This window comes from Prionailurus viverrinus, chromosome A2, assembly GCF_022837055.1.
Source record: "Prionailurus viverrinus isolate Anna chromosome A2, UM_Priviv_1.0, whole genome shotgun sequence".
In the NCBI taxonomy this organism is placed as follows: domain Eukaryota; kingdom Metazoa; phylum Chordata; class Mammalia; order Carnivora; family Felidae; genus Prionailurus; species Prionailurus viverrinus.
The window spans coordinates 155,136,259-155,161,636 of NC_062562.1; the positions used below are offsets into that span (position 1 = coordinate 155,136,259).

At 46.2% G+C, this 25,378-nt stretch overlaps 1 protein-coding gene and 1 long non-coding RNA gene across 4 annotated transcripts in view; one reads left to right on the forward strand and one right to left on the reverse strand.

The window, feature by feature from the left end:
• Window positions 1-25,378, forward strand: part of TBXAS1 (thromboxane A synthase 1) — a 154,963-nt gene that overhangs the window by 79,306 nt on the left and 50,279 nt on the right. For both annotated transcript variants that reach the window (XM_047844646.1, XM_047844649.1), the window contains exons 5-8: window positions 2,031-2,147; window positions 18,649-18,737; window positions 20,479-20,627; window positions 22,380-22,510. In XM_047844646.1, the coding sequence (XP_047700602.1) occupies window positions 2,031-2,147; window positions 18,649-18,737; window positions 20,479-20,627; window positions 22,380-22,510 (486 nt within the window). The remainder of the gene's footprint in view (window positions 1-2,030; window positions 2,148-18,648; window positions 18,738-20,478; window positions 20,628-22,379; window positions 22,511-25,378) is intronic.
• LOC125157731 (uncharacterized) overlaps window positions 23,519-25,378 on the reverse strand; it is a 48,693-nt gene continuing 46,833 nt past the window's right edge. For both annotated transcript variants that reach the window (XR_007149044.1, XR_007149045.1), the window contains one exon: window positions 23,519-23,800. This is a non-coding gene — a long non-coding RNA (uncharacterized LOC125157731). The remainder of the gene's footprint in view (window positions 23,801-25,378) is intronic.

Here is a 25,378-nt window from a genome sequence, read left to right on the forward strand (position 1 = left end):
CATGGCTCTCCTGAAACGACCAATCGGCTGCTCTCCCTATTACAGCATCATCTCTAGAAACCAAAACATTACTCTAACCAAGGCCCTGAAATTTTCCATCACAAAATGGAGAATTCTAATGGCAGTTCTGGGCCAAGAGGAGAGCACTGGCAGGCAAGCTGACGAGGGACATATCTGAGGACAACATGGACAAGTTGCACGGAAGACCAGATTTGTCCTCTAGATGCAAGATTAAAAAAAAAAAATCTCATGGATCCATTCCTTGGGTCTGAAGGATAGATGCAAAATCCAATCAACCATTGCTCTTATCTCTAATTTATTCTGTTTCATCAAACCCCAGAAAGCACCCAGCTCTCCTTGGAATGAGATGCTTTATTTCATGTAACATGGCCCAGGACTGGGTGTTTGCCAATATGTAAATTTTCCTTCTTTGACTCCAGAACCCAAACAAATGGATTATGTTCCCCAAATTCCATGAAGGTAATAATTCTGTAGAATGGCCACGGTACTCCTAGAGTTTCATTCTAAACAGAGAGAGGCATTTCTCTGCAGAGAAGTATCTCAGCAACTTTGTTCTAATATATAATTAAATCCCCTCCTGGATACTTTGCAGTTATGTTTTATAGCTTATTTTGAATGTTCATATTTTATCAGAAAATTATAATTTTCCTCTAAACACGAGCTTTTACGAGGCTTTTGAATTATGATGGCTGGCTTCATATTTCAACTACAAAACAGTGAAAAGAAATAGCAAAAACTGTCCCTCACACATTGTTCCAAAGAGTACTAGGTCTTCCAATCCCCCTGCCTTCCTGTACCCCACAGCCCTGGGTCTGGGTGCACTCTGACCAGCTGCGGGGACCCCAGTTTTGATGACTTGGGTAGGAGTAGCTGATTTCAAAATGGAACAGATCGGCCTGGGAAGAAGAGTGAGGAGACCTTGTGTTTTGCATGCTTTCAGACTCAGCTTGAATATCTCCTCCACTGAGAAGCCCTCCTAGCCAGTCAGGCACCTATCATTTTCTAGCCTTGCCCTACTTCTTTCTCATGACATGCATATTTGTTAGTTCAGAGGCTTACTGTCTGCATCCAGAATAGACTATCAACTCCAAGAGGGTCAGTGCGATATCTTTTTTTTCAATGTTTATTTTTGAGAGAGAAAGAGAGAGAGAGAGAGAGAGAGAGAGAGAGAAGGAGAGGGAGACAGAGCGTGAGTAGAGGAGGGGCAGAGAGAGGGGGAGACATAGCACCTAAAACAGGCTCCAGGCTCTGAGCTGTCAGCAAAGAACCCGATGTGGGGCTCGAACCCACGAACCGCGAGATCATGACCTGAGCCAAAGTCAGACGCTTAAGCAACTGAGCCACCCAAGCGCCCCACCATGTCTTCTTTATTCAACACTGAGTAGCCAACTCCTTGCACATTAGACACAACAAATGTTTGCTGAGTGAAAAAAAAAATGAATGGATAATAGAAGAACTCGGAAACATGACAGGTGTTCTCTTAGAAGTGGCTCCATTGGGACATGCCTCTGAAAGATTCTGTTTTCCCTTTCCCTCCCCCCATGCTCCCCACGTTCTCTCTTGCTCCACATACACATCACCAAAGACCCAGAGACATGAGTCCGTCAACTCCCAGCCCAACCTGACCAATCCAGCCACACAAAACCCCTCACCACAAAGTTCAGATGTGAAACTCAACCCCGGGAAAGACTAGCCCATCTCTGAGAAGCCTTCTGTAGGGTCCTGGGGGAACCCTCACTCAGCAGGGGGAATGCACAACACGTAGAAGTTGCTGAGTTGTTCGTACAGTAGTGACCGCACTATGACAGAGCCCACCCATCTGCAGCCTCCAGGCTCTCAGCCATCGTTATCCATGAGGCTTCACATGCTTCCTCTGCGTCCTCGCAAGAGAAATCTCCTCATTTGTTGGTCACTGGTGGACTTTAACCCAAGTGTTTACAATAGACTTGTGTTGCCACCAAGGTGTCTTTGGCTCCCTTGTGTCCTAATCTTCTGCTTCTTGTCCTCAGGTGTCTGGCTTGGAGTCCAAACCCGTATTGGACAGCGTCCTGTTTTTACGTGACAAAAGATGGGAAGAGGTCAGAAGTGTCCTGACTTCTGCTTTCAGTCCTGAGAAGCTCAATGAGGTAAGACGCGGGAAAAGCAGACTCACCCCACCCCCTCCCCGAAAGAGGTTTCTTCTCTCCAAATGGCGATGGAGCGCTGGTTCACACCACATCACTTGTCCAGAAGGTGCATTAAAATGCCCTGCCCACTGGGGCCTCCTATGCTGCAGGGCATGTATCCGAGTGTCTTCCATTTCTCCAGCCTCCCACATCTCCAATTGCTGCGAAGCAATTGTGAGTCTACAGGCACTCCTGTGAAGTCCCAAGACTCTGCCCTAGGCATTTTGGGGGCGCCCAGGAGAAAACCGGAGGAGTGCCCTCTCATGCTTCCAGGTCAGATAGATCACCTGGGGATCTTGTTAAAATGCAGATTCTGACTCAGCAGGTCTGAGATCCTGCATTTCTAATAAACTCCCAGGTGATGCGGATGCATCTGAAAGGTGAAACACCTCTTACACAGCAAGGACCAGAGAACAGGTTGAAACACAGGTGAGCTGTGAGTCCAGTCAGAAATAGGGAAGAGGTGGCCGTGGATCACTGGGGAGGAGTGAACTCTAGGCACGCAGGCATGCCCAGGTTAATCTTGGGGGCCAAGTCAGTGGACCAGGGGGCATCCACAACATGCTACCAGCTCTCAAACTCTGGGCTCCCTCTTTCCCCCACCCACAGACCCGCCCTTTTCTTCGGGCTGTCTGTCCCGCCTCTTGGCCAAGTTCTGTCACACTTGATCTTCATTGATGGCCTCTCAGTTGCTGGTGCGCCTTCGGTGTCTGCTCTGAATTTTGTAAGAACTCGGGACTGTGCACTTGAACCCTTCTGATGTGAAGCACTCAGGGACTGCCTCAGTCAGAGTCCCAAGTGCCCCGGGGAACTCCAAAGCAGGCGTCCTTCCAGACTCATCCACCATGTCTAGCTGTTCCAGAAAACCTGGGCTCAGAGCGGCCTGTCTTCAGTTCAATAAGTGAAAGCCGCTCTTAATCACAAGATGCTCATCCGTACAGTCCTGATTAATTCCTAGAAATCTTCTAAAGCCCTGCCCCCAGGAAGAGGAGAGGTCCCATACTTCACAACTAATCCCATCCAATATAACTCACTCAGAAACCAGTGGTCCTGCCCACGTTCAGTGAGGTTTTGTGTTTCCACACAGCCTTTGGTATCTGAGGGCAGAGGGTGCGCTGAGCTCATATAGCACCAGCTAAAGCCCACCAAGCTTTTATCTGTGCCAGCACCACTCTGAGAGCTTCCCATTTATATTAACACGCTTAATCTTTACCACGTCCCTTTGACGTAAATGCGATTATGAGCACCCTCATTTGGCAGATAAGGAAACTGAGGCACAGAGAGATGAAGTTTTGTGAGCATGTCACACAGCGTGTAAGTCAGAGCCAACATCCTAATCCAGCTCCTGAATACGCTTAACCTCTCTGTTTGCCCGGCTCCTCTACCCTATGTGTGATTTTTGAACGCTGTTCTAAGCCTCCGTGGGACTGTCCCAGGGGCTATCTGGAGGGCAGGGGAAAGGGGAGCATATGGGGGCTATGTTGGAAACCTAGGGGGCTCAGGAGCAACACTTCTGTGTCTTCCGCCTAAGTTTGGAACCAGCTGAGGCATGGAAACACCTTTCACACAGAGGAAATACAAATTTCTCCTTTCTTACCGGTACGCCCTTTGAGAAACGTAGCTCTGCCATCTGGTCACGTGGGCCTGCCAGGAGTTCACCCGGAAGGGGACGCTGCAGCCTTACCGGCAGGAGGGCAGAAAAGCACACAGGAGAACGGAGCCAGATTCTGACGGCTGCCCATTCACACTCAGTCCCTTCCTCCCAGCTCCCAGTCTGATAAGGGAGGGTGTGGAGAGCAGGAGACACCGCCCTCCTCAGTCGCGTGGACATATGGGAATCACCTGGGAGCTTTGAAAACCATTGGTGTCTGGGTCCCACGTCTAGACATTCTGATTCAATTGGCCTGGCTTGGAATGCAGCCTGGGTCTGAGGCTTTGCAACTCCCCAGGGTGTTGCCAGCGCTTCCGATGTGAAGCCAGCGCTGGGAGCCACCCCCTCGTGGAAGTTCCCTGAAAGGAAACACTGGGAGGGGAGGTCTCCCCTCAGCTGAAGCAACGGGCCCTGCTCCACACTTCGCTGTGTTAGAGACTGAGACTCAGGTGAGGATCTGTTTGAAGAAAGGGCCTGCTCCTTCAAAACTTGCACAGCTGGGGTGCCTGAGTGGCTCAGTCGATTCAGCGTTGGTTAAGTCGATTAAGCATCAGCTCAGGGCATGATCTCACAGTCCGTGGGTTCGAGCCCCGTGCCCGGCATCGGGCTCTGTGCTGACAGCCTCGAGCCTCCTTCGGATTCTGTGTCTCCCTCTCACTCTCCCCCTCTCCTGTTCGTGCTCTGTGTCTCAAAAACAAAAAAAGTTAAAAAAAAAAAACTTTGTAAATAAAAATAAATAAAATTTGCAAAGCAGCGTTTTGACCACCCAAACAGGCGGAGGGAGAGTCACCTTTATTACATGTAGCCAGTAAAGTACTGAGTTAACCAACAGTAGAGGAAGGAGCGAGAAGTAGGTAAATCATGGGTGGACATCACTAGCTCAAACGTGTGGCGGCACACTTCTTTGTTTCAGGAAAAGGTGATTTGGCAGGTGATTTGGATGCGGAATCTCATCATTTGTTAAAAAGAAAATGATGAAGGACACCAGATTTGGTTTTTAAAGTAAGCTTCAAGAAAGGGAAGAAGGCTTTCTTGACAGATTTAAGCTATGTTTCTTCGGGGAAAAAAAATAAATCCGAATCTTTTTTCAAGGTCTAGATTTCTTTAGCACCTTATAGAGTATACTCCAGAAATGGGTATGATGTCATTTCCCAAACAACCTCCATGCTCCTGGGATCCAAAGCATTTTCTCCTCCTGGTTCAGAAATCAAATTCTCAGAACCTGAATTAGGTGCAGAAAATAGAGTTCCTCCAAGTGTTTTACTGCACTGAGGTACCTAGGGGAAGGAGGGAGGTCATAAATGACAGGGAGGGAGGCAGAGGGAGCCGGAGGTGGGAGAAGAGGGGGAGAGGAAGAAATTTCTTTTTTTTTTTTTAAGTCTATTTTGAGAGAGAGAGAGCGTGCGTGAACACGCAAGAGCACGAGTTGGGGAGGGGCAGAGCTAGGGAGACACAGAATCCCAAGCAGGCTCACTGCTGTCAGTGCAGAACCCAGACATGGGGCTTGAACTCACAAACCGTGAGATCACGATGTGAGCCGAGATCAAGGGTTGGATGCTTAGCCAACTGAGCCACCCAGGTGCCCCCAGGGGGAAGAAACGTCACAGACTGGATTCCCTGGGGTTTGCCTCAATTCTACCCCATTACTTAACATGCACTCCCAGTAAACTTAACTCTCTTGAAAATCTTCTTTCCACTTAATATACCTTAAGTTCTTGGGTTTCCATTAGAAAGGATGCCATTCCAGTGGCAGCAGTAGACCTCCTTCTCCCCACCTCCGGAGCATTTAGACCGGACGAATTTAAGGTTCTTGGTGGGGGGTGGGGCATCTAAATAGATGCATCAGCAAGTAGTTGACTGCAGATCTGGAGCTCAGGAGAGAACGGCAGGAAAGATGGTCCTCAAAAACCCAGACATGGGCGAGCTCACCCCCAGAGTGCATGCAGTCTACCTAGGAAGAGAAGAGGGTGGTGGGGAGAACCACATCTAAGTGCAGGGCGGAGGAGACACCTACAAGTAAGCCTCGGGAAGAAAAGCCTGCGAGTCCAGGAGAGAGTGGAAGGGAAATGCATGGCAAGGAGCAAGGAGCAAGGAGCAGCCAGAGGTGTTCAGCGCTGCTGAAATAGAAAGGAACACCAGGATGAAAAAATATGTGGCAAAGATAATGTTTTCAAACATTAAATCACATGCCCTGTGATTTTCTTTCCTGCACTGAGTCAATGGTGCGTGTTGCTCCCGAAGGAGGAAGGGGGTGCCTTCCAGAACAAGGCGGTCGGTGCTCAGTCTTGAACAGCAGATCGGGCTTTCTCGAGTCCTATTGGGACAGGGGTCTTGGAAGTTAAACAGTCTTGGGAGAGAAAAGAGTTTTCCTAATTTCAAAGGGAGCTTCCTCTGGAATCCGAAGAGCAAGATTTGGGGCTCTGAGCGTGGAGCATCACTCTACACCAGATTGTAGACAGGGTGGAGGATATGACAAGGGGGTGGCTTTTTATCCTGGGGAAGATGGGTGGAGGGGTGGGGGAGGAGGGCAGTGTACCAGACTTTAGTGCCCCTGCCCAGCATAAGCGAGTCACCTTTATTACATGTAGCCAGTAAAATACTGAGTTAACCAATAGTTTTGGTTAACCAATAGTTAACCAAACTAACCCTCTAAGTTTCTGGATGCATTCTTTGGACCTTAACCTCCCACTGGCCTTTGCTCTCTATGTCACTGGTCCTCAAACCTGTGTGACCAAGGGTTGCACCAGAATCACCTAGGATCCTTGTTAAAATACTTAATTCTAGGGGCGCCTTGGTGGCTCAGTCAGTTAGGCGTCCGACTCTTGGTTTAGGCTCAGGTCATGATCTCACGGTTCTGGAGTCCCAGCCCTGTGACGGGCTCTGTGCTGGCGGCACGGAGCCTGCTTGGCTTCTCTCTCTCCCTCTCTCTCTCTGCCCCTACCTCACTCTCCTTCCCGCTCTCTCAAAATAAATAAATAAACATTTTTAAAAAATACATAACTCTAGCCACCCTAGGACCTTCAGAATGAGAATGTCTAAGGGTGACTGAGAACCTGTATGTTTTACAAGTTTCCTGGCACAATTCTGGTAAGAGTCAGAGTGGAAAGCACTGGTGTGAGTCTTCCTCTTGGTCCCTTGCCTGACCATCTCAGACTCAGGGCTTCCCCAGACTTGCAGGAGCTGGGCCCCAGAACTCTCTATGCCCTTCCCTGCTTTGTTTATTTTTCTCTGTAGTGCTATTGCCAGTGAACAGTCCATTTACTTTACTTCTCTTTTCTTTATTGCTAACTGCATTGCACTAGGCACAGAACAGGCACTCAATAATGATTTGCTGGATGAATGAATGGATGGATGAATGAAGAATCAAAGAGTCAGGAAGCTTTCTACTGAAGGATATATGTTGAAACTAAGATAAAAGAAAAATAAAAGGAAATAGTTTTATCAAGGAAAAATTAAATTAGGGGAGGAGGCAAATCGTTGGCTTTCTCTTTGGAGTCACGAGCCTATACATGCAGAAACAGAAAAAAACAGGCCACAAAGACACAGAGAGGAGAATGAGGCACAGAAGGACATGGGGTGGAGGGGCAGAGGCAATAAGAGAGGCTCGGACAACAGACCCGAGCCTGCTCTCCACTCGGTTTATGGGCATCTGAGTCCGTTTTCCCTGAAATAGCTTTGAAATATCAATATCTCCATTCCTTTCTGAATTTGTAAGTAGCTTGGGGACTTTTATTATCAAACTGCAGAATTTATTCTTGAAATAAAGATTTGCTTTCCCTTGGAATTCTGAGGCTTTTTTCCTTTAGCACCTTGGTGGTCTGAGTCCTTTACTACCTGTGTCTGGAAGTGTCATTAATATTCAAAGGCTCTAGATGGCACCGTCTTTATCTGTGTGCATATTAGGCAGCATGGGTCAGCAACGCTTGAAAGTTATTTTAGAATCAGCATTATATCATGAAGCCATATTTTTACTTAAAAGAAGATTGGGTTTCGGCTTAAGGCTAGGCGTAACACAGAAAGATGCAGAACTGGTGAAAATGTAGTTGCTGCATCCCTGATTCCAGAAAAAAAGGCCACCGAAATCATAGTCCAGTGACAGCCAAGCTATTGAGGTTTAAGTTACAGGACTGCTGAGCACCGCTGAGGAAACAAAGGATTTTTTTTAATAGAGAACATTTTGCCCAGCTGACCTGCCAGAGTTTTCACCCTGTCCCCTAAAAGATTAAGTTTTTAAAAAGGGCAACCAGTAGATTTATTGAGATTTTTAGAGTCTTGTGCTAGATTCTTTACCAAAGACTATTAATGAGTAACCCTGGGGTTGTGTAAAACTTTATTAGGGGTCAGGAAGTAAATAGATTTAATTTTAAGAAACAAAACTGGGACTAAATTAATTCTCCTCTGAGGGAAAAATATAAATAAGGGGGATTCCCTGGGAACCGAGGTTAGCACTAATCTTATTTTTGAATTTTATAATTCATCTGAAAGAGGGAGCACACCATGAAATCTACACATTTGTATATTCCTCTAAGCTCTTCTGATTTTAGAAATATCACATCAATTAGAATAAGTTTCTAACATTCTTCTAAGATTGTGTAAGTCAACACAAAAGTGGCAGCTAGCTTTCAGTGTAACCAAGGAAATACAAAATAATACATTTAAGAGAAAAGCATGAAAACTATACTTCTATGACAATGAACTTTCAAGCTATGAATTACTACTGAGGAAAAGGGTTTGACAGGACCCGTGGTCATACAATTCCGGAAAATACTGCAAACCATCTTCTGAGCGATTTGCTATCTACCGTAACATATTAACAGGTTGGGAGAGATCTGCAGTGAAGAAATCCGTTTAATCTTGTTCCGAGCTTAGGTTTTAGTTAAGTTTTTAGTAGGTGAAAGCATGGGTCGTTAACATCAAAGTCAGCTACTGAGAGAAATGAGGCCATGGGGCACTGTGACTTTCGTGGTAGAATCCATGAAGGGCGGCCATTTTTAATTGGCTCCAAATTGGTTGGACCACGGATCCAACCCAATATGGTGGCTTGTGTCTTCTCAGTCCTCAAAGCACTGTAGAAGTGATGGTTATTGCCTCATTCACCCACAAAACTAAGCTGATGGTGACTGAGCAGATACAGGAGACCTGGAAGCTTCAGACATGACAGCCTGAGCCAGGCTGGGCGTGTCACTCAACACTAAACGAGCCAATCATATCTCTGTGGACAGGGACTCAGTTAAAGAAAAGCCAGACCGACAGGGAAGGCTGGTATCTCTCACAGTCGCCGAGAATCCAGCTCTCTGCCTAATTTTTCACTTTCATCCAGATGTTTCCTGTCAGGAAGGCACAGTCAATAATGTATGAATCTTAAAGGCAGAGGCAGATGTGGTTATTATTCCCTCCAGGCCTTTCCTGCCTTGGAGAAGACATATTACTCCAGAATGACTACAATTTTAAAAAATTTAAGTTGATATAGCCGGCTTATGAGTAAATGCATAGCTACGATCATTTCAGTGCAAAAGGCTTCACAGAATTACAGTCTTCATCATGGTTTAGTTTGGCCTTTAAATTTTCACTGTACACTTTCCGGATGATCATGCATGAGGGCTTCTAGGACAGGACCCAGGCTTCCAGTAATGTTGCAGCAAGCAGCTTTCTCTCGGCTGCATGAGCCTGCAGCAGTCTATTTTTAATATTTGCTTTTATTTCTTAATCTTTTCAAACAATAAAAATGAAAGTCATTATAACCAAGTGTGGCTGTGGCAATAAATACTTCGGAGTCCAAAAAGACATTGTCCCTGCCTGACCAGTTGCCCATTTTGCAGAATGTCTGGGTATTTATCTAGCAGCAAGAGACCATTATCTTTCAACACAGTTGTATTCCACTGACACCTAATCTCCTAATTAAAATCAGTATAATGATGGACTGCTTAAATTCTGGTTAAAATGTTCCTTTTCCATTTGCATTTAAAAGAAAACACACTCCTCATCACGGGTACCCCATCCTGGGCTATAATTTGGCTTTCCTTTGCCAGAATCATAATGTCACTCTGACTTGCCACTGGTTAAATCTAACCGAGCATCTAAATGTGCCTCCCAGCTTGGCTGTTGCTTGGCAACACCAGCAGCCACCTCCTCATCGGGGTGAGTTCTAATTGGTCACAACTCTTGACAGGAACCGCTGACTTATTAGAAATGACACTTGATTATTCACCTAGATGGCTAGAGCTGATACTTAGCAGCAGGAAATTCTGCATAAAAATAAGTTGTGGATGTTTTTAATATCTGGATGGCAAAAGGAGATAAGTTTTGTTAACTGGTATTAATTTTTGCATGTTAGCCACCCGTTTAAAGCACTTTAAGGTATTAATCTTTTCATGTTTGAAGCCAACAATATGCTCAAATACCATCTCCCATCCCCATGGGCCGACCCTTATTTATTTAGAAAAATCCCCCTCCGACATCAGTTCCAAAACACCACTGCCCGCAGGTCTGAGAGTGCCAAATAGAATGAAACATTAAATGTATAAAATTCAATGAAGGTTTATTAGTTCCTGTCTTTAAGGGGTTTATAATGCAGAAGGGCAACAAGGGCATATTCCTACATGATTACCAAGTATGGAAAACAGTGACAGAGTTCACATCCTCTTTGGAGCATCAGAAGCCACTCTGGGGGGCAGGGGGTAGCATTGGAAGTGAGTCCTGAAGATTCGACGGAGTTTCGACAGAGGGAGAAGGTGCATTGCAAGTGGAATGAGCTACAGGAACAAAGGCATCTGGATGAAAAGTACAGGACGTGTTCAGGGAACAGAGGAGTACAAATTGGCTGGAACACACAGTACATGAGAGAAAACTGGAGAAGTAGGTTGAGGCACCGACAGTTCTGTGCCTGGGGCGTGTTTGGTGCGAGCTTCACTGGAGAGTGAGGAGCTATTAGGTACTTGAAAGGGAGGGAGTAAGGAAAGAGACTTCCCCTGGACCCGTGCGACAGACACTTGTGGAGCAGATGAGGACAGCTACAAGTCAGACCTCTGGAGTCTCCCCTTTCCATGGCCCCAGGGGGACAGCTCCCAAGGGCCATATTTTGATCTCAGGGCTTTTTTCAGAATCCCTCTTCATATGTAGACAAATGAGTCACCCCGCCTATACACCATCGAGGTATGGGGGTTATCTCATTTTGAAGCATAAGATAGTGCAGGAGAGCAGTGCCAGGTGGCTCAGTCAGTGAAGCATCCGACTCCGGCTCAGGTCATGATCTCCTGGTATGTGAGTTCGAGCCCTGCATCCTGCTCTCCACTCTCAGTGAAGAGCCTGCTTTGGATCCTCTATCTCCCCCCCCTCTGCCCTTCTCCTACTTGTGCACTCATGTGCGTGTGCACAAGCTCTCGTGCTCTCTCTCTTGCAAAAATAAATAAACATTAAAAAAAAAAAAAGGTAATGCAGAAGGACCGTCTCCTTCCCTCTCTTTGCTCAGGAAATGGGTCTTCCCTAGCACTCAGGCCAACTCTGTTTTCCAAACTTCCAGGGCTCTGAAGGCTTAATGGTATTTATTTGTTTTCCAAGTTCATGGCATCATAGCTGCATGAAGTGAAATTATAACCTAGAAACAAACAGACTGAGGAATAAAGGGAATGCGGATTCTGATGTTGGAGGAAAAAGCAACAAGCCAGAAGTCAGAGGATCTGGATTTCTAATTCTCACTTTTACTAAATCATTGGAGCATAAAAATAACCAGATTTAGGTCTTTATGTAATTGTGAAGTCAGTGCATCAAAGAAATACAAAAAGACTTTCTTATGGAAGTAGAGCAAGTAGAGGGGTCATGGATCTAACCCTTTACTGTGCCCAACTAGGAAGTTGCCTGTTCTTTCCATGGTCTCTAAGTCACTTTCTCAATCTGATGCTTAGTGACCGCCTTCAAATCCTAGAATGTCCATGGAAAGGGACTTCAGAGTGCATTTCAATTGGCCCTTCATTTGGGGATGAGGACCCCAGTTCAGAGAGATTCAAATGACTTGCCAAAAGTAAGAGGTAGAACCAGCATGGGTACACGGTCTTTCATAAGGGCCAGCTCCTAGCAAACAGCACTGCATTTAAACTAAGATAGAAAGGGCTCTTCAATCTATGAATGTTCCTTCTATGTCAAGGCGCTCAATGAGTATTCAGTCAATCTGCCATCACATAGACACTTCTAGATACTCAACTGAATGTGTTGCACTGAGTTCATTCCTGACAGAATACTGACAACTTCAATAGTACATGACAATATACAAGAGTGGCCCCAAGAAGGTGACATGGAGAGTGTATTATCTATTGCTGTGTAACAAATTACCCCAACCAAAGCTTAGCAGCTTAAAACAACAAAACTTTATTAGCTCGTGGTTTCTGTGGGTCAGGAATCTGGCATGGATTAGCCAGACACCTCTCTTTCAGGATCTCTCTATGTAGTAATCAAGCTGTTGGCCTGGGCTGTGATCTCATCTGAAGGCTTGACTGGGGGAAGATCTGCTAATCTTACAACCATAGTTATTGGCAGGATTCCATTCTTGGTGGGCTTTGGAAAATAGGATAAGTAGCTTGTTCTTTGTCCTTCAGCCAATTGAGATACTTAGATAATAACAAGTATTTTCTTTTTTGAAAAGAATCTTTTAATGTTTATTCTTGAGAGAGAGAGAGAGAGTGAGAGACAGAGCATGAGCGGTGGGGCTCTGCCAAAGAAGGCTTCAGGTTCTGGGCTGTCAGTACAGAGCCTGACGCAGGGCTTGAACCCAGGAGCTGTGAAGATTATGATCTGAGCCAAAGTCGGACATTTAATCAACTGAGCCACCCAGGCACCTCAGCAAGTATTTTCATTAGACCAATCTGGTGTTGAGCACAGAATGGATTGAAAAGTGAAAAGAAAGGAGTCTGGGAGGCTCTTAAAAAATTTTTTTTTTAGTACACCTATGTGTCAGGCACTACACAAAGTACTAAGATTACAAAGATGCTTCCACCGCTTTGTTCTTAAGAAGCAGGATGACAGCCGTATTCCAGGTGACAGGTGGCAAAGCCTGAATTAGAATAGTCAGTGGGGAGATAAAGATGATACAAGGAAGTGATATTAACATGGTGAGGCCAGAACAGGTGGATCAGATGTGGCACTGTCTATGAGGAATAAGAGGAGAGAAAATGTTCCAGGTATCCAAACCGGTCTGGGATCATGGGGGTCCTCCAGAGGACAGCCAACCTACCTTCTAGGGCCAAGCCTTTTATGTATATGATCTCTATCAAACTCTTCAAGGGAGGTCTAATTATTCCCATTTTGCAGATGAAGAAACAGACTCAATAAAGTTAAGCAATTTGCCCAAGGTCACACAAGTAAAAAGTGCCAAGGAGAGGAAATCTGATAATTGGCAGAGGCTTTGGGTATTTGCTCTCCCAGGGTCAAGTGTATTTAACAAGGTCAGCATCTTAGCCTCAAAGAAGGACACTCCAGTGATGAAATTCTGGGGATCACCTAAAAGGAGAGAAGAAAGCCTCTGAGCAGGAGAACTTCTTACCCCTTGTCATTATCTCACGAGTTCTCTTTTGACTACTCAGAAAGCTCTCCCCGCCTTCTTGAATTAACTCTACTGCCCTCTGTCTATACCTTGACTCAGAATTCCCTAAACATAGTCAGTATAAAAAAAAAATATATATATATATATATATATATACACACACACACACACACATATATATATGGATATATATGGATATATCCATATATATGTATATCCATATGTGTATATATATCCATATATGTATACATGTATATATGGATATATATATATATATATATATATATATATACACACACACACACACATATATATATATATATATATCCATTTTTTTAACTGGATGATTTAACCATACAGTCAACCCCAGGTGAGCAAGGACTTCTTCCTTGAACAATTTCTTTCCCAGGCTGAGGATGATACTTTACACTTGATGGTGACTGCTAGTTACCAAACAGCTGACCAGCCATACACTCAGCATCTTCTAGAATAAAGACAACCAATGTGAGAGGTGAGAGAAGGAAAACAGGTAACTTTCCCCCAGGGGGCATGGCTGCTAGACTGTCATCCCCAAAAAGAAATCCTTCTTTTAAAACCTAATAACGTTAATATTTTATCTGATGGTAAGCATAGCATATGTGCATTGTGAAAAATGTGGGGGAAAAAACAAAAATAAAAATTTCTCATTATCCTTCAAAGATGAAATGTAACGATCCAATGAGAATCTTTTATTAAGATCTGACGATAGCATTGTGTGTTCATCTGTGCGTGTGTGTTTGCACAAGCCACCTATGCCTGCCTGTCTGCAAATCTACGGGAATAACTGCTGGGCTTGTGGATTGTATAAAGATGATTGCAAGCCCATCAAAGAGAGCTTTTGTTTGTATGCAACTCGTGTAAGAGTGAATATTCCATAACTACTTGTGTATAATGCAAGGAAGAAAAGTCTGAAATGATGGCTATTGGCCAACATACAGATCATGCTCTACTGTCTTATAATATTTTCTCTGCATTGCTTTTTTAAAACATTTTTCATATTACATGCCCCATCTCATATCACGTTAACCCAAATAAAAATGTCATTATCCATTCAGTGCAAAAAAAAAGCAGGCAGAGCATGGTAGAAATTTACAATCATGCCAGTCAGCCGCAAAGCATTCTAGTTACAAGCACGTAGAGGAACCGATGGTGGGCAGTGGGGACAGCCCCCCTTTGCACTGTCCAGCATACAACGGGATTCAGTATGGATGGACCCCTCTTTATACACGGGGCACACTTCGGAAGAGTTAAGTGGAAACCGTATTTTATGTCGCATACCATTTTTGTTACATTAAGGAAGCTGGAAGCTTGATATCTAAAAGGACTTCCTTTCAAACAGTATTTTTCTTTTTACCATGTTCTTATTCCTCTAAAACAAATCTAAGAGACATTTTGGTATATGGGATCTTATTAAAATAGAGTTCACTTGTACCACCAAGTTTATTAAAATAATGGAAGAATGTAGCCAGTGAAGCCAGTCATAGAAAGGTGGCTGGAGAGTACAGAGTTCTCCAAACACAAAGGTAGTCTAAGAATTTTTGAGAATGATGGCCCAGAGGCCATTAAAAATGACCCATTTAGGGGCACCTGGGTGGCTCAGTCAGTTAAGGCTCCGACTCTTGATTTTGGCTCAGATCATGCTCTCACAATTTGTGAGATTGAACCCGATGTTGGGCTCTGTGCTGACAGCATGGAGCCTGCTCGGGACTCTCTCTCTCCCTCACTCTCTGCCCCTCCCTTGCTCTCTCTCAAAATAAATAAAATAAACATTTTTTTTTAAAAGTGAGGGGCGCCTGGGTGGCGCAGTCGGTTAAGCGTCCGACTTCAGCCAGGTCACGATCTCGCGGTCCGTGAGTTCGAGCCCCGCGTCAGGCTCTGGGCTGATGGCTCAGAGCCTGGAGCCTGTTTCCAATTCTGTGTCTCCCTCTCTCTCTGCCCCTCCCCCGTTCATGCTCTGTCTCTCTCTGTCCCAAAAATAAATACACGTTGAAAAAAAAATTAAAAAAAAAATAAAAGTGACCCATGTACATGCACTTTTGTCCTGATGGATTATTAAGTGGACAGTTTGTGAGCATTTAGAAAAGAACGCAGTTGGCATAGAGAGCCCACCCAGTTATCAAGAATCAGTCAGGATAGCCATCCTCATCCCTGTTTTGAGCGGACTTCAGGACAGGCATGTGAGGTCAATTACATTTCTATTTGGGCACATCATTTGACAAAGTCTTCCCCAGCCAACTGACTGGTAGTTGCTGCCTGGCTGAATATTCACTTAGGCTCATGCACAGCTGGCTGAGGGGCCAGAAACGGTGATGACTGACCGATTGTACGTCAGTCATCGTACGTAGCTACGTAGCTACGTACGTAGTTACGTAGCTACAGCTACGTAAAGTAGCAGTGTGGTGGGGGGCCACGCGGCTCCGTGTTTGATCCTGTATACCAGTGACAAACTGAATGGAGGCTTAGAAGGCACACTTATCAAGTGTCACGTGGAACCAAAAGGACTAGGCAGTGTTACAGGAGAGGAGATCTGAATGCGTGAGCACATCCTTGGCCCACCCACACCGGGTACAAACACTCTAGGGCTCTAAGCACTTGAAGCTCCATGAGCTAAAAGTCCTTTTCCCCAGGATTTTCCTCTCCAGATGCTTCTTCCAGGAGTCTTGGCAACAAGGGGGGATCTCGGATGCTCTGCCATCTCTTCACTGTGTGTGTATGTTCCTCGCTGAGCGTCTGCTCCTTGACCTGCCATGTGGCTGCCCAGGCCACTGTCCCTGGTTCTGGGAACTGACGCAGCCCTGAGCTTAGACTACAGCTCACTCTTACTCCCTGGGAATGTCCTTCTGCTTCTCAGGATGGACTCTGCCAGAGACCCTGTAGCTACAGTTCTTTCCTTACCCTCCAGAGGGGTAAGGACCGTGGGGTTGGCTTGCAGAGCTATGGGAAGGAGGGGTCCAACAAAGCCGATGTCCCTCCAACCAGCCACTCAGGCTGTCCCACTGTGCCGGGGCTTCTCCAATCACCTGAATGTTTGAGGGGGAGTTAAGAGCTTGTTCTGCTCAGAACACACAGCAGGACAACTTTTCAAGGCAATAAATGTAATGTAAATGTAAATTCGCTTCTAATGAATGGAGCCTAAAGTGTCAAAAAATCAATTGCCTATGGTGATGATTCATGGTGATCAAAAACCTTGTGGTTTTTGTTGACTGGAACCTCAATGTTTGCCTGTCATATGTGTCTTCTAAAAAAGTCAACACACACCTGGCTTGTGATTGGCAGGCAGGGGAGTGATCCATTTATGATTTTTTTAATAATTTTTTTTAATGTTTACTTATTTTTGAGAGGGGGGAGGGGCAGAGAGACAGAGGCAGACACAGACTCCAAAGCAGGCTCCAGGCTCTGAGCTGTCAGCACAGAGGCCAACACAGGGCTCGAACTCACGAACTGCGAGATCATGACCTGAGCCGAAGTCAGACGCTTAACCGACTGAGCCACCCAGGCGCCCCAGAGATGTAATAGGGGATCTTACCTGAAATACCGTGCTCCATTTATGGAGCTGCCTTTCAAGAGTGACACTGATGACTGAGGGAGGCAGGGAGAGAGAGAGAGAGAGAGCCCGCGCAATGAGATTGGAGAAGTCTGGTCTGTGAGGAGAAGCAGCACCTGCCGTCTGAGTATTGGAAGCACTACCAAGAGGAAGAAGGCAATGAAAGCGGTGCGAGGTTGTTAAAGGGGGCAGATTTTGCCTCAGAACAACATATATTCTAACAAGTAGGTTAACATTTTGTAACTTTCCCCCAATCCTCGAGACTTTAAGAGCAAAGACTGAGGCTTACATAATCATTCCAACTCCTTCACTCGTTCAACAAAGAATTACCACAGGCTAAGGCCCTGTTGTAGGTTCTGGGGCCATAAAAATGAACAAAAAAGACAAAAACCTCCCCTGGCCTCCACGAGAAGTTATATTCTAGTGTCAAAATAGTAAAATCTAAACATATTTAACATTTCAAAAATGTTTTCCATAAGAAATGGTCAGAACGAGGTATTAGGGCGGGCTGCTTTAGCTACGATGTTGTTCTAGAACGGGCACTGGCTGGAAGGATTCCCCTTGATGTTTCTGACCTGGCTTTGCAAACATGAGGGAGAAAACAGAAGGTCATGTGGCTGCCCGTTAGCTCCACAAAGAATTCCATCCACTTGAGCCAGACGGCTGGGGTCAACGTGGTGGCGGCCAGAAGTGAGATCCAAACTTGCTGGATAATAATTACACAAATGTTCGCGACACCATTCTCTGATCTTTCTGGGCATATGTTAGACGGATTCCAAAATGAAAATATTTTAATATTAAAAAGGGGGGGGGCGCCTGTGTGGCTCAGTCGGTTAAGTGTCCAACTTGGGCTCAGGTCATGATTTCAGAGTTCATGGGTTGGAGGCCCGCATCGGGCTCTGTGCTGACAGCTCTCGAGTCTGGAACTGCTTCAGATTCCATGTCTCTCTCTCTCTCTCTCTCTCTCTCTCTCTCTCTCTGCTACTCCCTGTCCCCGCTCACACTCTATCTCTCTCTCTCTCAAAAATAAATAATAAAACATTAAAAATTAAAAAAAAAAGAAAATAAAAGAAACTCAGCAGTTTTCCTGGGTGGGCATGGAAGTTCTCTTGATGTCAAGGGTTCCCTTATACATACTCAAAAGTTGTAAGCAGTTGAAGCAGAGATGAATAGCCATCCAACAGAAATGCTCTAAAAATGATTTTCGTATTGAATAAGCAGTTGAAATGGACGACCTCACGTTCCTTTGGAGACTGAGATTCTATACTCTAGTAGAAGATCTAAAGTATAATTGGAACCAAGCAAACATGGATTTGGGCTAATTCCAGAGAGAGTACATATGGATTGTGGTCTATTTACTCTCTAATGCTAACCAAATGTCATGCAACCAAGTAGTGATTCTCATTTCTGTCTAAGCACTTAATGATCATTTTTGTAATTATTTCACAGTATTTACTCTACATCCTTTCTTCTTTTTGCTTCCAAAAGAACAGATTGCTTAAGCTAACGTAGACATTTATGGCTATTGTATGTTATGATATTTGTGAATTTCAAAACTTCCTCTTGAATCTCGGCTACAGGAAGGTTGCCTTGTCCATTTTCCCAGGAAGGACCACACATAACCTCTGTATCTGCAGCTACTTTAGGTGTGCTCTCTGCATCGTGTCCTAATTACACCTTTGTTATCTGCTATCAGATGACTCCCCTAATCAGCCAAGCCTGTGACATGCTCCTGGCTCACTTAAAAGGCTATGCGGAATCTGGGGATGCTTTCGACATCCAGAGGTAAGGGTGCTACATGGCTACATGACAGATGAGAAATTGCACTTCTGAATTGCTGCTTCTTGTAACGGTACATAATTGCTGGACAATTACCTCAGGACCAGCAAACTATGGAAATGCTAGAAGCTCATAAAAGCATGGGTGGACTGAATAATAAAAAAGGAAACCCCCGTAAAATGTGAAAAGAATATGAACAAAGGCTAGGGTAAGTGTGGCGTGTGGAGGGAAGCCTTGAGTGGGCAGCGGTGTGTGGTTGGACACGCCCTCCGACCTCTGCAGACCCAGGAGTGGGCAGGAAGGACAGGGTCCCCGGGGGATGGGGGGGGGGGGAAGTCTGTGCATTTTTACTTCAAGAAAAATTGTGGTGCACCTCAGCCTGGAAGCCATGACTTAGTGGTGAACACCAAATTTAAATGACTAATTATTTGGCTTTCCCTCCAGTTGTCCTCTGCTAAGTTATGGCTTACAGAGTAGGGCGAGAGACGCAGATCAGCCAGAAGCTGGCTCGTTCTTATTATCACTGCTAATAAAATAATAACACAATTATCATCAGCATTTAAATTCTGCCATTGTGTTTACAAAATCTCTCATACACTTTCTGGTCATGAGATGCATGAGTTGGCTAAAGATAAGATGGGCTGAATAGTTACAAAAGCTAAGTAAATAACTTAAAAATCCCTAACTCTTCCAAAAAAAAAAAAAAAAAACCCTCTTAACTCTTCAGCCTTTAGGATCAGATGAAATCACATTCAGTAGGCAAACTGCTTTTGCTATAGTGGGGACATGTGTAATCAATTGTAGAAATGTTTTCAATAAAGCAGTCAAAATAAAAGAAGTCATCTGGAGATGTCATTTATCCCTTAATGATAAGCTGTTGGTTAGGAGAAAAAAGGAACTACATATGTGCCTAAGTCAAGCCACAAAAATAAGAACTTTTAATTATAAAAGGATATGCATACGCTGTTGGTAGCCTTTTTTAGAAATAACTTAACCTGACTGCTCCTCTAAGATAACAAAAAAGGATCATTCTGGTTTAAAATGGCCATTTAAGGGCAGATTTCTTAGAGCCTAAGAGGTTAATTTTTCCGGAGCGATTGCCAGACACTTTTCCTTCTGTTTGTTTCTAAAGTGCAACGTGTGTTTTCTGTAATAATTTACATATGTTCATGAAGCTGGTCCCAAAGTTTGTCTTGAATTTATTTGAGTGTGAAGTGCCCTTGTTTTTTGTTTGTAACTCTTACAAAAACTGTAAAATCATTGGGAGGAAGAGGGGGAAACAGAGCTAATAAAACTAGACAACCAGGTTGTTAATTCATCAATCCCAACTTGCTATTTATCAATTAACCACTCGATCCTGGCTTTGGACCAACGCTGCACAGCTTTGGGGTAATGCTTATGAGCTTTGGGTCCACTGTTTTCCCTCCTCCCTGGGGAGGATGGGTTGGAGCATATTTCTTGAAATCTGACTGCGGCTGATTAAGGCTGCCTGAAGCTTGCAAGGTGAGGAAGTGATGCTCTCCTCCCCTCCCCAGTCTGTGTTTACATCAGTGATCAGATACGTTTTGGTGTCTCCTCCCAAATTCTGTTGCCACGCTCAAAGGACCCCATTCCAGGGGCTCCCCTCTGACCACCTCCTTTGAGCTCGAGCAGGTAGACGATGAAGTGGTGCCTCTTTAGTAGCGTGTGTGGTGGGCAGGCCGACGGCAGGGTCCTTTCCAAATCCAAATGGTCTCCTGTCCCGCAGGTGCTACAGCTGCTACACTACAGATGTGGTTGCCAGTGTCGCCTTTGGCACCCAGGTGGACTCCCGGGGGGCTCCTGAGGACCCCTTTGTGAAGCACTGCAGGCGTTTCTTTGCGTACTCCATCCCCAGGCCGATCCTGGTTTTAATCTGTAAGTACAGCTCCTGCCCAGGGCAGCAAGGCAGGGGTCCAGCAAGCTGGCCAGTCCCCGTGACGGCTGGGTGGCCCAGGCATCTCTCGCCACAACTCCAGGTGCCTCTGAGAGTCACCCTGCGGAGTCCACTCTGCAGAGGCCTTATGTTCCCGGGGCCACCCAGGCTCCTCTTGTCACCACTCAGGACTACCCATCACCAAGATAGGAAGTGCCCGCCACTCTCACCACCGCCACAGCAGCAACAGCAGCCGTGACCAGCGCTAAGTGCTTTGCTTGCACTGCCTGTTAGTGCTGTGTTCACTAGGAGAGAAGTATTCTCACCCACTTCACAGATGAGAAAATTGAGGCTTAGAAAGCCAGAGCCTAGACTGGAGCCCAAAGCCTTCATTTTCTAGGACATATTTCTCCCCTCCAGCAAAATCCCCTTTGGAATTTCTCTGCTTGAAGCCCAAAGCACAGTAAACTAGAAATCATACACGAAGGGTGACTAGCAGGTTACCTAATGCTGTGGAGACTGGTCGATTTATTTTATTTTTATTTTAGAAGTGAGTTTTTACCCTCTGGCCAATTCCAGCATCTTCTTGCTTTTATGGAAGTATTGAAGTGTGGCTATTGTTGTTATTGATTATTGCCCTAACTTCTAACCTTTCTGCCGGGCTGCTAAATTGTATTCATTCCTTGGTCAGTTTCACTCCCATTTCTGAGTCCATTTCTGTGGAAGTCCAAGTCGCCTCCATCAGACCCGCAATGAAATTATAGGAGGAGTTGCTGAGGGGTCAAAGCAGTCCCTTTGCCCCTTGCCCCCTCGGCCCCCTGGGAACTACTCCGCTGACTCAGCTCCACTTGCTGTTGACCATGGACATACCCGGGGTGGGGGGGATGGCCCCATTGTCCCAGCCCTGCTACTACTCCTCTCTGAACCCACCTCCCTGCTATCCCACATTGGTTCAGACTCTGGCTCTTGAAAATGGGCAGAGTGCTCTGAGATCTGCTGGGGTCCAGAACTACCCTCTCTATCCTGGCTCCTGCGCACTGCCTGTACGCAGTGAGCCCACTGTCGATGCTGGGAAGCTGAACTGACCTGAACCACACTGCAGCGGCTCAGCCCCTCAGCCTAAGACACCCTCTAGGAGGGGATAAGTGTCCCCAGGTGGCTCTGTCCCAAGGCCATGGCAGCAAAGGCACAGGCTTCCTGCCTGGCACAGCAGGGGAGATACCCAAGGGGCCAGCATTCTTGCCACCAGCTGCCCCTGGGCAGCAGCTCTTAGAGACCATTCAGGTGGAGCTCTGGGGACAATTATGCAAATAACCAGAAAGTTAAGAAAGTGGGGGGAAAATGCAAATGATCGGAAAGTTAAGAAAGTAGATCAGCTTCCACCACTTGCTAAGATTTAAAACAGGGCCTATAATCTGTCCTTTCTTGATGAAATACAAAGACCTTGAACCCTCAGATCTAGGACCTGGAAAATTAATTTCTAAGTATGAGACTGAATTCTTGGGAGCCAGATGGAAGTGGGGATTCAACTGTGCAGACATTTACCGAGTGCTTACAATGTGCAAGGAACGTGAGGAGTCGGGAAGTGAAATGAGGTCCAAACCCTGCCGCGAAGAGTGCAGATCCAGAGGGGAGCCCCGGCTTCCAATGACTAAGTCAAGGCCAGGGTTTGCTTCCCTGGCAACAGGCATCTAATAGCCCTGGGGTTATTGCCGCCCCGTTTTCAGTGCCGCTTTTGTTTTTTTTCTTTCAAGTATCATTTCCATCCATAATGGTCCCACTGGCCCGGATTTTGCCCAATAAGAACCGAGATGAACTGAATGGCTTTTTTAACAAACTCATTAGGAACGTGATTGCCTTGCGGGACCAGCAAGCAGCAGAAGAGGTAACGTATCTTACTAGGGCCTGTCGTTGAAATGGAATGGGGCCTAATTTGGTACAGTTCTGTTTCTTCTGTCTCTTCCCTACCCACCCCACACACCACACTATGCTGGCCTTCAGTGGCCTACCACTTAGAGCCTTCCAGGGCACTGGAAGGAAAGGAGAAGGGGTGAGGAGGGGGCGAACAAGAAAGAGAAAGGGGAGGGGGAAGGATGGTGGAGAGAAACCCAGATCAAATTGTCCATGCTCTGCCATGGGTACCCCTCAAAACTCATGGCCTCTCTATTTCAAGCACAGGCAATAGCAGCCCCAAAGAATTTTCTAGGTAAATTTTCACATGTACTTTTCATCGGCATATTCTGTATACTGAAAACCGGCAAGATGGAGTTGTAGAGTGAACAGCACTACAGTTTAGGCAGCTCTCAATTAATCCCACATTGACTTTCAGCATGGAGGATGTTGCTGCAAAATCTGGGGCTGAGGGCCCTCTCACGCTTCAGCTGAGACTCAGAGACTTCTTTCCTCCTTAGACTTGCACCATGCTTGGTGCATAGTAGGAATCCAGTAAATATTTGCTGTTTGAACTTGGCTGAGAATAGAAATTGGACTTTTCAGTGTTTGGAAAATAACGTCACTGTTGGATGCATTCATGAATGTATAACACTATTCTTTAAGGGCCTCGTTGCATTCAAGAACATCGCTTCGAGAGGGAAAAAAAACCAGGGCTAACATGTCTTCTCTGGAATTGACTTGTGCAAGCTTTAAAAGAGTTGCTCAAGGAGCACCTGGGTGGCGCAGTCGGTTAAGCGTCCGACTTCAGCCAGGTCACGATCTCGCGGTCCGTGAGTTCGAGCCCCGCGTCAGGCTCTGGGCTGATGGCTCAGAGCCTGGAGCCTGTTTCCGATTCTGTGTCTCCCTCTCTCTCTGCCCCTCCCCCGTTCATGCTCTGTCTCTCTCTGTCCCAAAAATAAATAAACGTTGAAAAAAAAAAAATTTAAAAAAAAGAGTTGCTCAAAGATGGGTTCACAGGGCTTAACGAGGGGGGACGTGAGGTCCCTTGCTGCGCCATTGGCCCAGAAAGAGATGGGGGGTTAATTAATGCCTGGATGCACCAGCGGCCTCATCTGCCTGGCTTCCCCCTCTGGAGCCTGTGAGGCAAAGGAGTCTGGTTCAGGGGGCAGGGGACGGTGTATAGAAGCTCACAGCCCCTTGGCCCGCACCATGGTGAACTCCACTTGACGCCCTTGGAGGTGTGGGAAGAATCAGCTCGCTGATATCACTGGCCCAGCTCCGCCTAAAAGGACAGAATATTCTCATCAGGTTCCTGAGTGAGTCTCCAGAATGAGGATGAAGCCCGGAGAAGGAGGGGTGAGGAAAGCCGCATTTTCAAACCTCAGTATCGCTGTGAAGGGCTTCCTGATGACAGTTTTGTCACACACCCCACCCCTCCCCCAGCCCGAAACCCACAGGCTGTGGAATCGGGCTGAAAATTCTAAAACTGTTGCACCGAATGGCTTACTAAGAGGTGAGGGGTTTATTAAAGATCCAATTACTGGGATTGCCTCCAGCTCTTCCTTTTATAAACTCGAGAGCTATTTGTTTCAAACAATGAGCTGATCTGAGAAAAACCTCCCAACCACAAATCCAGGACTGCCCGTGTCAAGACAGAGCTATATGGTTACTAAGAAAACTTGCTTTAAACCCATCTAAACTCTGCAGACATTCCATCAAGCAGATGTGTGTTTGCGCAGTGGAAAATGCAGCACAGATGTTAAAAGGTAAATATTTTTCTAAGCTCTAGCCCGATGGGTGGATTAGACACCTACATCTATCAGGGTGCGTATTTTCCTTGGATATAACCATAAAGCAGCACTGTTTCAGTCCTAAATGGGCACTGTTCAAATAGCCTCTGTGATGCAGTGCAAATAAAAGAAACCCATCTACACTAATGCTCTTCTCCAGCGCACGGGCCCTGGAGAGCAGCCCTTTCCTCCGGCCTCTGTAGCTGGAGGTGAAGACAGATTTCTCCCGAGCTCTGATGGCCTTCTAGCAGCCTGCCTGAGCAGGGGATGAGAGCAAAGGATGCCAGCTGCACTTCTACCAAAGCCAAAGGTGCTCTCCCGCCCATGTCGTCCCCACTGCCCTCCCGCAAAGCCACAGGTGAGCCTCAGGGAGGACTGCACAGCACCCTGAGGAGTTTTGCACTCACCAGCGGATAGGCCCGCGCGTTCTCCTCCAGGAGCCAAGGTAGCAGAAGGTACTCACCTCCCACATGAGCCATCATGCCCCGCCCTGCCCCGACTCTGCCCGGCCAGGCTGGCAGTGGAGCCACGACAGCCACCCAGATGTTGGCAGAGCATCAGGAAGGAATCTGGGGGAAGCCAGCTCTCGAGGATGCCGCCTGGAAATGAGAACGAGCAGGCCGGGGTGGAAAGAGGCAGCCAAGTGTGGCTGACCTGAGCAGGTTGGCAGGACACGGAGGCCTTGGCTCCTGAGACTCAAGGTTCTTGATGCCCACAGGCTTAGCTGTGACCCTGCTGGAATCTCAGCAGATGTCTTGCAAGGTCACAAAAGCTGGGCACCAGTAGAGCCGCAAAGGCCTCATGACCCAAACTGCCTGCTCCAAATAACATCACTTGTAAGCCAATCCAACACAGCCTTTTTCAAAATGCATTCCCTGCACAGCCTTGTTATTTGTGGGATCGTTTATTGCACACCTAACGTGCTCAGCGCAACAACGCGGCGTGGGCTGGGGGGAGGGGGTGGTACACAGGGTCCTGCCCTGGACACGCTTACACTCTCTTGGAGGAGAAAAAGCAACAACAGGTGAGATAACAGCAATCTTAAAAGATGGAATTAAGTGCTGATGTGT